Source organism: Papio anubis, chromosome 7 (genome assembly GCF_008728515.1).
Source record: "Papio anubis isolate 15944 chromosome 7, Panubis1.0, whole genome shotgun sequence".
Lineage (NCBI taxonomy): Eukaryota > Metazoa > Chordata > Mammalia > Primates > Cercopithecidae > Papio > Papio anubis.
In genome coordinates, this window is record NC_044982.1 from 99,881,919 (window position 1) to 99,895,756 (window position 13,838).

The 13,838-nt window shown below is 41.6% G+C and overlaps 1 protein-coding gene across 6 annotated transcripts in view; it reads right to left on the minus strand.

Annotated features, from left to right (window-relative positions):
• The window catches only part of ABHD2 (abhydrolase domain containing 2), a 118,497-nt gene that overhangs the window by 42,152 nt on the left and 62,507 nt on the right, over window positions 1-13,838 (minus strand). For all 6 annotated transcript variants that reach the window (XM_031668372.1, XM_003901360.5, XM_009210891.4 and 3 more), the window contains 2 exons: window positions 10,360-10,535; window positions 6,482-6,649 (listed from right to left, as the gene is read on the minus strand). In XM_031668372.1, the coding sequence (XP_031524232.1) occupies window positions 6,482-6,649; window positions 10,360-10,535 (344 nt within the window). The remainder of the gene's footprint in view (window positions 1-6,481; window positions 6,650-10,359; window positions 10,536-13,838) is intronic.

Genomic DNA, 13,838 nt, shown 5'->3' on the forward strand with positions numbered 1-13,838 from the left:
ACAAAGAGCCTGTGTATCTTAGTGATATACACTGGAAATAGTCACAGGTGAAACTAGACAGGCTGTCTGGAGCTTGCTTCAAAATAATCTTTGAGGCTGGGCGCAGTGGCTTACGCCTGTAATCCCAGCACTTTGGGAGGCCGAGGTGGGTGGATCACCTGAGGTCAGGAGTTCGAGACCAGCCTGGCCAACATAGTGAAACCCTGTCTCTACTAAAAATACAAAAATTAGCTGGGTGTGGTGGCGGGTGCTTATAATCACAGCTACTAGGGAGGCTGAGGCAGGAGAATCACTTGAACCCGGGAGGCAGAGGTTGCAGTGAGCTGAGATTATATACCACTGCACTCTAGCCTGGGCGACAGAGTGAGACCTTGTGTCAATAAATAAAATAAAACAAAACAAAACAAAACAAAACAATCTTTGAGAGGGGATGCAAGAAAATAGTAGTTTATAAAGCAAACAAGATCGGCCATGAGTTGAACAACTGTTGAGGTTGGGTAAAGGGTACACTGGGGTTTATTCTACTATTCTCCCTACTTCTGCATATTGTCTGTAATAAAAAGTAAAAAAGTAAAAATAGAAAAATAAAACTAAAGAGGGAACAAGAAATAAAACCTATATCTGTGGCTCTGAAAAACCTTGGCTGTACCTTAGACTCCCCAAGAGCTAAGCCACTGGCACTGGTATTTAAGAGCTCCCGTGGGGAATTCTAATGTTGACAACAAACTGACCTACACAAAGAGAACTAGAAGTTCTTTTAGGTAGAAATAAAGGAAGACTTGAAGGAAAAGGTCATGCTCCTGGATGAGAAAAGTAAGTATTATAAATTTTTCTACATTAATTTATATATTAAAGTTCCCTTCAGAAATTGTGATAAGCTGTGCGAGAGTTCACCACCAATAACTACTTTCCATCTCTAGGAAGGATGCATCTCCCCTACCCCACTAAGGTTAGGATTGGTCATGTACTGTACTTTGACCACTAAATTGTGACCAGGAGTGACCTCTGTCATTTCTGAGCAGAAGCTTCAAGAGCCACACTGTTCCTACCCTTGGGAAATGTTTCAGCAGGTAGATGCTCTGTGGGCCTGGTTCCTTGAGTGAGGATCATAACAATGGAGACAGAGGCCCCTCAGCTAAGCCATAATGAATGGATAGTATGGACAGAAACAATTGTTTTAAACCACTGAGATCCAAGTTGTTAGCTTCCACAGCATAATCTAGTCCATCTTGACTAATACAAAAACTCAACATGGAACTTGATACAATAATTCTGTGGTTCAAATTTAAAAAATAGGTAGGGAGACAAGAGCATACTCAAAGAGCCATGAGTCAGGGTTGGTACCATCAGATATCAGGCCTTATTGCAAGGCAACAATAATTAAAAATTGAGAACAGTACTGGGTGTAGAAACAAAAGTTGACAAAGATCTTTGTACTAAAGTATAGAAAGCCCACACATCAACAGCTAACACACTTACATGAGGACATGATTAACTATGATAAAAGGTTTCCGGTTCTAGCATGTTAACTGTGGACCTACCTCAATCGACCAGTCAAAAGTAACAAGCATGCGCTTTGCTCTAATGTGTTAGGTCACCTTTGGTGAAGGATTGCTCCTTTTCCACCAGCTCAGGAAAAAGTTTACTAAAAACATTATTTTAAACTAAAATTACACCAATAGCACCTAACAAAACAATAGCACCTAACAAAACAATAGCGCTTTCTCTCTCTCGGCTCTTTGGAGCTACCAAAGATGTTTTAATTTTTACATTTCAACAAAGCATCCAAATTCTGGATTTCTGATCTTTTTAATGTCATATTTGTTTGATCTTATCCTCCAATGGTTAAAAGAAATTATTAACAAGTAAAACATGTACTGATACACACAAAAAAACAAATAGTATGGTTAGAAGAAAACACCCATTTTTTTCCTAGGTAACCTGTCTTTCTAGAACATTTCTAAAGTATAATAAACTACAGAAATTTGCTTCTAAAATTCTGATGAAATAAAATGTAACAACACCATCCACAGATTAAAGGAGATAGTTAATTTTCAAAACTGGGGGCCTGAAGCTCTCCCCTGATGGATTCACCTCATCTCCAAGGGTTTTCCATGCTCACAGGCAGCTCCTCAGCCCAAACATAGAGTGCTCTTAAGGCAGCCATGAATGCTGCTCTTCTGCATGGGTTGCCCTTCCACAGCCCACTCCCCTGTCTATAAACTCCAACTGTTTATGAGTGCCTCCATTCAGGAGCTCATCTTTGAGAACCCAGCTCAAATGCCCTTCCTGGGAGAATTCTTCCTCCCACAACTTGACTCCTCGCCCACAGATCCAGGCTGGTTTCTCCATGCTGCTGCAGCATATTCACCAGGCCCGCGTATTAGTCCACTCATCATGCTGTATTGTAATTATTATTTTTTTTTTGAGACGGAGTCTTGTTCTGTCACCCAGGCTGAAGTGCAGTGGTGTGATCTCAGCTCACTGCAACCTCCGCCTCCTGGGTTCAAGTAATTCTCCTGCCGCAGGCTCCCAAGTAGCTGGGATTATAGGTGCCTGCTACGACGCCCAGCTAATTTTTGTATTTGTAGTAGACACGGTTTCACCACGTTGGCCAGGCTGGTCTCAAACTCCTGACCTCAGGTAATTTGCCCGCCTCAGCCTCCCAAAGAGCTGGGATTACAGGTGTGAGCCACCGTGCCCAGCCCTGTATTGTAATTCTTTAACGATACTCAAATCTCCCCGGCAGAACACATCTTATTTATCTGGGTCACAAAGAGCATGGTTAATCTCTCACCAACATGAATATACCTTCAAGTATTTGAATAAGAATAAATAAACCTGGCTGGCATGCTGGCTTACGTCTATAATCCCAGCACTTTGAGAGGGCGAAGCGGGTGGATTGCTTGAGCTCAGGAGTTTGAGACCAGCCTGGACAACATAGTGAGACCTTGTCTCTACAAAAAAATAAAAAATGAGGTGGGAAGCTCGCTTGAGTTTGGGAGGTTGAGGCTGCAATGAGCCATGATTATACCACTTCACTCCCTCCTGGGTGACAGAGTGAGACTCTGCCTCAAAAACAAAAAAAAAAAACAAAAATAATGAACCTAACATACAATAAATGTTTACTATATGTTAATCAACTGCCTACCAAGTCCTCAGTAACCCACATTTAATTGTATCTCCACCTTACTGCAGCTGAAGAATCTGGAACTGAGTTTAAGAAACTGCTCAAGCTACACACAGCATCAGTGGCAGTGCTAGGGCATTGGATCCACAGCCTGTCTCCTGACCCAGGTACTCTCTGGGAGCAAGGCCTTCACTTAACCTATTCTTCTCTGCTGCTTCGGCTGCTGGACTCCCCTGACCTGGTGTGGTAATGCCTTCCAATCTGGTCTCTCTGGCCTACAGCTGCACAGTACAGCACTCTGGGCCTGGGAGGCCTAGACCATACAGACCCAGTTACTGTGCTATCGCTGAGATGATTCTAGCAGCCAGATCCAGGCTCCTCTCTTAGCTCTTCTACTTACTGGCTCTGTGCCCTTGCCCAAATCACTTAACCTCTCTGTGCCTCAGTTTTTTCATCAGAATTTTGTGGTCCCATGAGTTGCTGTGGAGATAAAAGAGATTGTGCCTACATGTGACATCAGCACTGTGTCTGGTGCACATTAAGTGTTCTCACTGACATTTCTCGTATTATTGTTGGCACACTGTACTGTTAGTGCTCCCAAATCTCCATCCTGGCCCTGCAGCCAAGCCATGCCTCCCGATCTTCTACTTGTATAGACAATCTATATATCCAAGCACAAGACCTTACCATTATTCCCCATTGTTTTCTTTGTGTTTGATTTGGCCTATTTCTGACTTTTGGGTCCAATTCTGTCTACCACACACTCACTATTCCCCATGTGCCTGTGCTGTCTGTAAATCTGGATATTCACTTATATTTTCTTTTCTTTTCTTTTTTTTTGAGACAGAGTCTCGCTCTGTCACCCAGGCTGAAGTGCAGTGGCCTGATCTCGGCTCACTGCAAGCTTCACCTCCTGGGTTCAGGCCATTCTCCTGCCTCAGCTTCTCGAGTAGCTGGGACTACAGGCACCCGCCACCATGCCCAGCTACTTTTTTGTATTTTTAGTAGAGGCGGGGTTTCACCATGTTAGCCAGGATGGTTTCGATCTCCTGACCTCGTGATCTGCCCACCTTGGCCTCTCAAAGTGCTGGGATTACAGGTGTGAGCCACTGCGCTCGGCCGAATTCACCTATATTATCAAGCTACTGACCAAACTGCTGAACAGAACAGAGTCTGTAAAATGGGTATCTTCAGTTGTGGGTGTGAATACAGAAGAGGAAATGAATTCAGGGCACCCAGAACCCTGCTTGGCACAAAGCAGGTGTACCTGTTCATGCTTCCATACCTGTGACCTTCCCTCACCTGCCCTTATAGGAGACAGTGCCCTTGCATGTTACCAGTGGCAATGTAACTGGAATGATCTTGCTGGAGGTCAATCTGACAAGATGTACAAATATGCAAAAAAAAAGATGACTCCACAATTTTACTGGGAATTTACTCCAAGGTCATTAAAGAGAAAATAATTCTATGTATGAGATACAGTATTTATAGCATTGTTATTTAAAATGCTGAAAACCTTTAAATAATCCATATGTCCTACAAAGATAAATAGTTAAATAAACTATAACAGATTAGTAACAGCAATGTGGCTCTTAAAAGATTAAACATCTTTATGTTGGTGAATATAAAGTTATTTAAATAAATTACCATAGATATACATGCTATGACTGCAATAAATAAAAACTATGTATACATTGATAAAGACAGAAGGGTAGTTTGAAGAAATAGAAAATTATAGTTATGGTGAGATGATAGATATGTTTATGTGTGCATACATAATCTAAAGAAAGAGCTAATAAGAATCAAGAACAAGTAGTCCAGAAGCCAGACTCTTAGTTAAAACAGGATTATTATTATTATTATTTTTTTTCAGACAGAGTCTTGCTCTCTTGCCCAGGCTGGAGTGTAGTGGTATGATCTCTGCCTCCCGGGTTCAAGTGATCCTCATGCCTCAGCCTCCTGAATAGCTAGGATTACAGGCGTGTGCCAGCTAATTTTTATATTTTTAGTAGAGACAGGGTTTTGCCATGATGACCAGGCTTGCCTCGAACTCCTGGCCTCGAGTGATCCACCTGCCTCAGCCTCCCAAAGTGCACTATTTATGGTGAAGGGTTGGTTTTGAAAATGTCCGGTAAGATACTTTTGAAAAAGACAATAAAAAGGCTGGGCGCGGTGGCTCATGCCTGTAATCCCAGCACTTTGGGAGGCCAAGGTGGGCAGGCCATGAGGTCAGCAGATTGAGACCATCCTGGCTAACACGGTGAAACCCTGCCTCTACTAAAAATACAAAAAAATTAGCTGGGCGTGGTGGCAGGTGCCTGTAGTCCCAGCTACTTGGGAGGCTGAGGCAGGAAAACATAGTGAACCCGGGAGGCGGAGCTTGCAGCGAGCTCAGATTGCGCCACTGCACTCCAGCCTGGGCGACAGAGCAAGGCTCCGTCTCAAAAAAAAAAAAAGACAATAAAAATTAATTACTAGAGAAGGGATTACAGGCATGAGCCACCACACCTGGCCCAGCTAACACACAATTTTAATCCAAATCAAGAAGCATTTGTTGGCCGGGTGCAGTGGCTCATGCTGTAATCCCAGCACTTTGAGAGGCCGAGGCGGGTGGATCACGAGGTCAGGAGATCGAGACTATCCTGGCTAACACGGTGAAACCCTGTCTCTACTAAAAATACAAAAAATTAGCCGGGCATGGTGGCACACGCCTGTAATCCCAGCTACTCGGGAGGCTGAGGCAGGAGAATGGCATGGACCCGGGAGGCGGAGCTTGCAGTGATCCGAGATCACGCCACTGCACTCCAGCCTGGGCGACAAAGTGAGACTCCGTCTCAAAAAAAAAAAAAAAAAAATGAAGCATTTGTCTAAATACAGGATCTAGTTACTGTTCCCCAGGAACCTAAAATCCAGTGAGCTGCTACTGTGTCAGGCTCCCTTCCCACTGACATTCACATGCCTCATCACACCCTTGCCCACCAGTCACAAGAGTCCTGATGAATGAGCATCAGAATAGCACAGTCCTGAAGGGCATGAGCTCTGCTACCCGATCTACCTGGCTCCCAGCCCTGCTGTGACTCTTACTAGCTAGGGGACCTTGGGCAAGACTTTCCCCTGTAAGCTTCAGTTTCTGCCTCTGTGAGGGTGGTTACAGTGCCCATCTCAAAGGCTGGTGTGAGGCGTGGCATCATCAATGCCCAGTACAAGTTGGCTGTTGATATAACCGTGTAACCTACCATCTCTTACAGATGGGCATAGGTTTAAAACTTAAAAAAAAAAAAAAACCAAGGCAGAAGCAGAAGTAGCAGCACACTTGCAGAAAAAGGGAGGACTCCACTTAGCCATGCTTACCATAGGTGAACATGCGTGGCGAGGTCAGTTCAATGTTGGGCAGGGCACCCAGATGGTTCAGCACGGCGCACCGATAGCCATTTTTCTGGGCGTAGTCAACGAAAGTGCGGATGTACTGCTTCTCGCTGTGATTGGCAATTCCAGGACAGATGACCATGGTGATATCATCTACAGGGTAGAGAAAGAGATCCCGATGTATCCAAGAAATGTGACATGATAAATGGACACAATTACACTTCACTGGCCTAGAAAACAGGGGGAGGGAATTCAACATACATCTTTCACTCAGTTCTCTGGGGAAGAATTTTTCCCTTCTAGCTGGAGCTGTCTATGTCAGTGTTTCTCAAGCTATTTATAGCGAAGGGTTGGTTTTGAAAATGTCCAGTAGGTCATGAACACATACTTTTGAAAAAGACAATAAAAGTTAATTACTAGAAAAATGAAATGAAAAATATATAAACCTCAATTTTCTACTATAAGATTCAACAAATATAAAATTAACTCTGTCACATTGCTATAGAAATTCCTGAACATTACTCTTAATTTCTGTAAGAAATTCTACATGAATGAATGAATGAATGAATGAATGAATGAATGAAAAAATAAAAAGTGGTATTTGCACAGACCCTTTGACCCAGCAATTTTACTTTCAGGTATTTATCCTACAGAGGTAATTGTACATATGTAAAATAATATATATGTATTAGGTTGTGTTCAATCATGCAATACATATCCTTTTGCATATGACTGAACATAATCTAAATGCCCAGAAATAAGGGTCTGGTTGGATAAATTATTGCCTATCTAAGTGATGAAATATTATGAAGCCCTTAAAAATAATGAGACTTTTTTATATACACTGATGTGGCAAGCTCTTCTACAAATTAAGTGAAAAAAATGCTAAATACAGAAAGGAGTTATAATAATGCTGCCTTTTGTGTGAAGAGAAAAAGATATCTATATTTATAAATGCATCCACTATCTTTGGAATCATACACAAGAACCTTGGGAGTGGGTAGCACTGAGCTGGGGTAGGGATGGAGAGTAGAGGACAGAGAGCGAGATACTTTCTCTGTATACTGTCAGTACCTTGTGAACTTTCTATCATGAGTACAAATTGCCTACTTAAAAATATGAATATATACTTTTATTTAAAAGAAAAGAGGTGCTTAGGTCATTAAATCTGATTATAATTTTTGTTCAAATTAAGATTTTTAAAATTTACAAATTCTTAATGCTGGAAGGGAAATGTGAATTAGTAAGCAATTGTCCAATATGCATAAAGAACCTTAAAAATTTTGTAAATTGCTGGATGTAGTGACACATGTATGTATTCCAACTATTTGCAAGGGTGAGACAGGAGGATCACTTGAGCCCAATAGTTTAAGGCTGTAGAACACGATGATTGTATCTGTAAACAGTCACTGTACTCTAACCTGGGCAACACAGCAAGACTCCATCTCTTTATAAAATGTATAAGCTTTGACCTAGTAAATTCCAATTCTTGAAATCCTGCCTAAAATTTTCTGATGAAGGATGACATAATTATTGATAGTTACAAAGTTGTAATTAAGTTAAATGCCCAAACATAGAATGGTTAAATTATAATATGACCACCTTGTAGAATATTAAGCAATCATTAAAATTGTGTTTTTGAAGACTTTTAGATTTTTAATGACATGGGAAAGTCTTTATAATATAATGTATGATAATTCAAATTTTGGAAAAACAATGCATAGAACTATAAGAAAATGGAACAAAACATTAACAATATATGTTGGGTGACAAAATTACGGGTGATTCTTATTTTTTAAATGTGTTATCCATATTTTCTAAAATGAGTACTTATTCCTTTTATAGTCAGAAAAAAAATCAAGGCCGGGCGCGGTGGCTCAAGCCTGTAATCCCAGCACTTTGGGAGGCCGAGACGGGCGGATCACGAGGTGAGATCCGACCACTGCACTCCAGCCTGGGCGAACAGAGCGAGACTCCGTCTCCAAAAAAAAAAAGAAAAAAAATCAGAAAAGGGGGAAAAGGGCTGTTTTTCTTAGAGTACGTCTTAGGTACAAATACTGCCTTCCCTGGAAGCACCTTTGTCAGTCATTTCTGGGGACAGGAGTGATGGAAAAACATGAGCAAGTACAAGGAGGAATCACTGTTCTGCCCTTTTCAACTTCCCATGTTGGTCCTGGTAGGAAGAGCAGATGGTCAAACTAAACTTTGTGCTTTAGTGGTAGAAGAAGAAAAAGCATTAGAAATCAGGGAAAGAGGCCGGGCGCGGTGGCTCAAGCCTGTAATCCCAGCACTTTGGGAGGCCGAGACGGGTGGATCACGAGGTCAGGAGATCGAGACCATCCTGGCTAACACGGTGAAACCCCTTCTCTACTAAAAAATACAAAAAACTAGCCGGGCGAGGTGGTGGACGCCTGTAGTCCCAGCTACTTGGGAGGCTGAGGCAGGAGAATGGCATAAACCCGGGAGGCGGAGCTTGCAGTGAGCTGAGATCCGGCCACTGCACTCCAGCCTGGGCGACAGAGCGAGACTCCCTCTCAAAAAAAAAAAAAAAAAGAAATCAGGGAAAGAAAACATTTAACTGTTTTAAATAATATTTAAATAAATATAGGAAAAACCAGCTACAGATTTATAAACACAATGTGAACTCCTCATCTATTCATGTATTCATCCTTTCCATGACCGTTTATTAGAAGCCAGCTATTCTGGGCTCTGGGGATTCCTACATTCTAGCAGATAAATAATACACAAGCACACAAATAGGTTTAGAGAGTAGACGCTACCATGAAGAACTAAAGCAGGAAGGCGTGATGGATTTACTGAGAAGGAAACATTAGTTAGGGGAGTCAGAGACAGTCCCTCTGAGGAGGTGATGTCTGAGCTGAGACCTGAATGACAAGGAGGAGGTAGCCACGTGAAGGTCTGGGGACCAGCATTCCAGGCAGAGGGAATATCAGTTAAATCTCTGTCACCAGCTACTTAGCAGTTCTAACCACTTTAAATACCTAATATGTTTACTGGAATTTACCCATAAATAAATTCTGAGTTCCTATTTAAAAAAAAACAAAAGCAAAAAACAAAAAAAACTAGGTGCTTTGGAATACTACATAATGCAAAAGACATGTTCACTTCTGGTAGAAACAGCATTCAAAAGGATGCTTGTACCTAACTCCACTTCCTCAAAAGTCTTCATTACGAAGCATTTTAGAATGAATGCTTATTATATAGGCTAGACAGAACAATGCCAAATTCCAGCAGCAATGAACATTTCAGTTATTTCTCAGAAATAGGTGTCCTACACCATTGCATGATAGATACGACCTTAATGTGTCTTTTTGTCCAGGGAAACCTAAGCAAAGGGAACCTGAGAGCCTTTTTATCTACTGCTTATCCAACAAACGCCAGCCTATACTGCACCTCTGAGCTTCAGTTTCCTCATCAGTAAAGTAGGGATAGTAAATACCAGCCTCACAGCACTATCTGAGGATTAAATGAGATAACAGTATACATGAAGCACTGAGAATGGTCTGGCCTCTGTTGCTGTTATCAACCCAGAAGCCTGGTCCTGGGGTGCCTGGGCTCCAAGCACTCCCTCATCCTCTTACATCAAGCTTCTGTATTTCACAAGAGGATTAAAAACTATTCTACAATGAGTTCTGAAGAGCTTTACATGGTGACTGGCAAACACACGCTGAAGCTAACCTTTGCGGGCTGCTCCTAAGTGATGAATCCCAGCAGACTTCCCAACAGCCCCCGATGCCACGGGCAGAGTGAGTGGCACGAGTATTCATACTGTGCTGTGCTCTCCACTGACTAGTGCTCCTTCTCCGAGTGATGGCCCAACCATACAATCTAAAGCAGCTCACCTCCAACACAGTGCTCCGCCAAGGGCTCGAAGAGGTCGAATGTAGAAGTGGCTCCATCAGACATAGTGATGAACTTTCGGTGCCCGTAAGGATGTGGCGACCTCACCCTTCCCATCTTCCCATACAAGGCTGTCTGGATGTGTCCACTTTTCCCCCAGATCAATGGTGGAATGTATCTAAAGAAAGGACAAAGGAGGTCAATTTTCTCTATATTCCTTGAGCAATGTTCTGAAAAATCTTTTAGCAAAAGTCTTTCAACCTATTTTTTTCCCGGCAAATTCTGCACACAAAGCATAAACATGAGGTTTTTATTACATTACATCCATACCAAGATTTACCGCCTTTCCCCATTTACTAATACACTCTGCATCAGATTAGCTTTAGAAATCAGCCAGGACATGTACATAAAGAGAGGATTTCAATTTAGGGTAACTCTTAAGTAATTCAACATGGGTTATTTCCATAATATAGAATAAAAAGAAAGCAAGTGATACATTTTGGACACATTCTAACTTGACAAGTTAGCTCATTATTAAAGGAGCTGATGTATATGAAATAGCACAGTGCCTACACTCACTAAATGCTCACTTCTTTCCCTAACAAGACAGGCCACAGCTGCAGTGGTTATTCCATTAGCCAAATCTGCTGCTCTCAGTTACGCTGGGAAGGGCTGCAAATTCTTCTAAGAGCCTGTAAGTGCCTTGCGGGGTGAGGGCACTACTGTATGCTCCAGAGAATGTGCTGTAAGGGCAGTGCAGTGTAAATATTTGTTGGGTTGATTAAAGGTAAAGGCTTGTTAGCCTAAGCAAGGCATGAAGCCTCACTAACAACAGTCCATTGTAAAAACAGAGAGTGACTCTAGGCGTTGGTAGGAAGTGCAAAAATCACAAATAGTTAATTACCAGGAAAAGAAGATGTTCCAAGTTACAACTAAGAAATGATTATGGTTTACAACCACAGTACAAGATGACTCCATTTACTGAAACTGCTGTTGGTTTCACTGCCATGGCTTTTAGCCCAAGCTTGATTGTTGTCCAGGATTTGTATCCTACATAAACTGGAGTCATATAATATAAAATGGTAGTGACATCAATCATTGCCCTCTGTATTATATGGCAGCGGTGAGTGTTTTATTAATAATTTACCTTAACCTACTTGTCAATTCCTGCCTATCATTTCTCTCAGAACCAGATGATCCCCAAAATCCTTTGATTTACTCCTTGTATGTGTAATTAATGAAATCTACACAAAGTTAAGAGAAGTGAAGCTATCACCTTAAGCAAACCAGTCCCCAGATGAGCTTCCTTTTCGGGGGAGGGGAGGAGAGGAAAGAGTATTTTAAGACATTAAGGACATGAAGTCACTTGCCAGCATAACACCACAGGTGCAAATATCACTGCAAAAGCCATGGCATTTGGAAGGCAGGCAAAGGCATTTATAAGAGCTGAGTGGATTATGACAGTAACAAAAAGCAAGCTTATAAAAATGTCAATTGGACAACCAAACGCTACACAAGATCTAGATACAGAACTTATAAAGGATTTCAGACAACCAAGTTAGATAATAAGTTTTGCATAGAGGGAGAGGACTATCCAAGAAATCAAACTTTTGATCACTCCTGGAGTAATGTTTAAAGAAAATGTTGTTTATAATATAAATTAAAAGTGGAAATATGCTAAGCTTAAAAATGTCAAAAGAATGAGTAAATTTCATATGCCTACCTTCTGAACATGTTTAGAATACAATATAATCTCAGAAAATAGAACAAAAGAATAAAGTAAAATTTCTTTTTGGCTATTCAAAGATTTCACATTTAATGATGACACATGTGACCGTCCTGATGCCACATTCCCAGTTTAGAGTCAGGTCACCTCCTCAGAATCTTGGCAGCAGCCCCCCAAGCAGCCTCCTAGCCTCTAGTCTTGCTCTCACCTACTCCATCATCCACCTGCCAATGGAGGGATGATCTCAACACACAAGCCTGGCCCCCACCCTCCACTGCATGGGTCCTCACTTGGCCTAGGAGGCCGGCTACACCCTAGTACTCACTTAATTTTTCCGCCTAAGCTCAAATAAACCTAAAATACTGGCCCCAACTCCACCCAGAACAGGTACACCTGGTGTTGAACTACTTTTATCTGAGGAGTCTTTGCTCAAGCTGTCTCCTTTGACTGGAATGCTCCTTCAAACCCAGCGTCTCTTCAGGCCAGCTATTTCTTGTCTTTCAAGACTCACTTCCAATCAGGTTGCTGGGGGAGTTGCCCCTTCTCCGTGCACAGCTCTGTCCTAGCACCCAGGTGACTTGATCACTTTAGAAACTCTTTTCAAGCAAACCCCTCCCACTGCTCATTCACCTCTAGCTCTATCCCCAGAGCACTGGACGTACATTACACACCTAGGGGAGATTTGCTTCAATGAACAGAACATACAGACACTTAGTAAATCTAAAAGGACAAATACATGTTTTTAAAATATACAAAAATATATTTTAAAATAATATGTGCCATAATAATGTGAATTCAGCTATTACATGATTGGCGTTTGGTGACTGTCCTCTTTCCAGCCTACCTAACCCCATTCTCAGAGTGGGGTGCAATAATTCTGTGTGTGTGTGTGTGTGTGTGTGTGTGTGTGTGTGTTAGGGATCAATTGCCTCAGAATCACTTGGGACTTTCTCAGTTCAGTGTAAGATCAATTATACACAGTGGAAGTCTCACAAGATTTGATTTTATGACAATAGCACCTACTGATAAAACACTGTTTTTAATTAACTTCATAATAATACAACACCAGGGTTTACAAAATTGAATTTTTAGACTGCATTTACTATGGTGGGGTTCAATGTGTAGTTGTTTGTTTATACAACTTATCCACAGACCACAAGAAAAAAATTTAAAAACAAAAAACTCAATAGGTGCCCAGTCACATGGTTTAGGTCAGGAAGCAAATATGGACTAAAACAATAGAATATTTTGCAATTTATATAAACATAAATACTGAAAAAATGCTGCATGGTACATGAGGGAATACGCTTTTTCTATCTATGTGGTAGTTTGTCTGAAAATGTAGTGGCCAATAATTCCACTTATTCCCTTCTTCTGCCAGGAGCTAGATTCCCTCCCTGTGATTTGTACTGGCCTGTGGCTTGTCTGGGCTTACAGAAGGTGGCAGAAAGACTGCTGTGCCAATTTAGGCCTGGTCCTTAGGAGACATCGTTGCTTTTGCGCTCTCCTCCTTGTAAGCCTGATGAGAGGGCATACAGAAAGCACTGTGATGGAACTGAGAGGTATGTGCGTTTTACATTTTGTAGATACTGCCAAGTTGCCTTCTAAAAAAGATGGGTCCATTTACATTCCCGCCAATACTGAATGAAAGTACCTGTCTTCCTCACCCTCATTAATAATTGGCATTATTGATCTTCTACATTCTGGCCGCTTTGATGGGCAAAAAATGGGTATCTTGTTTCAACTTGTGTTTAA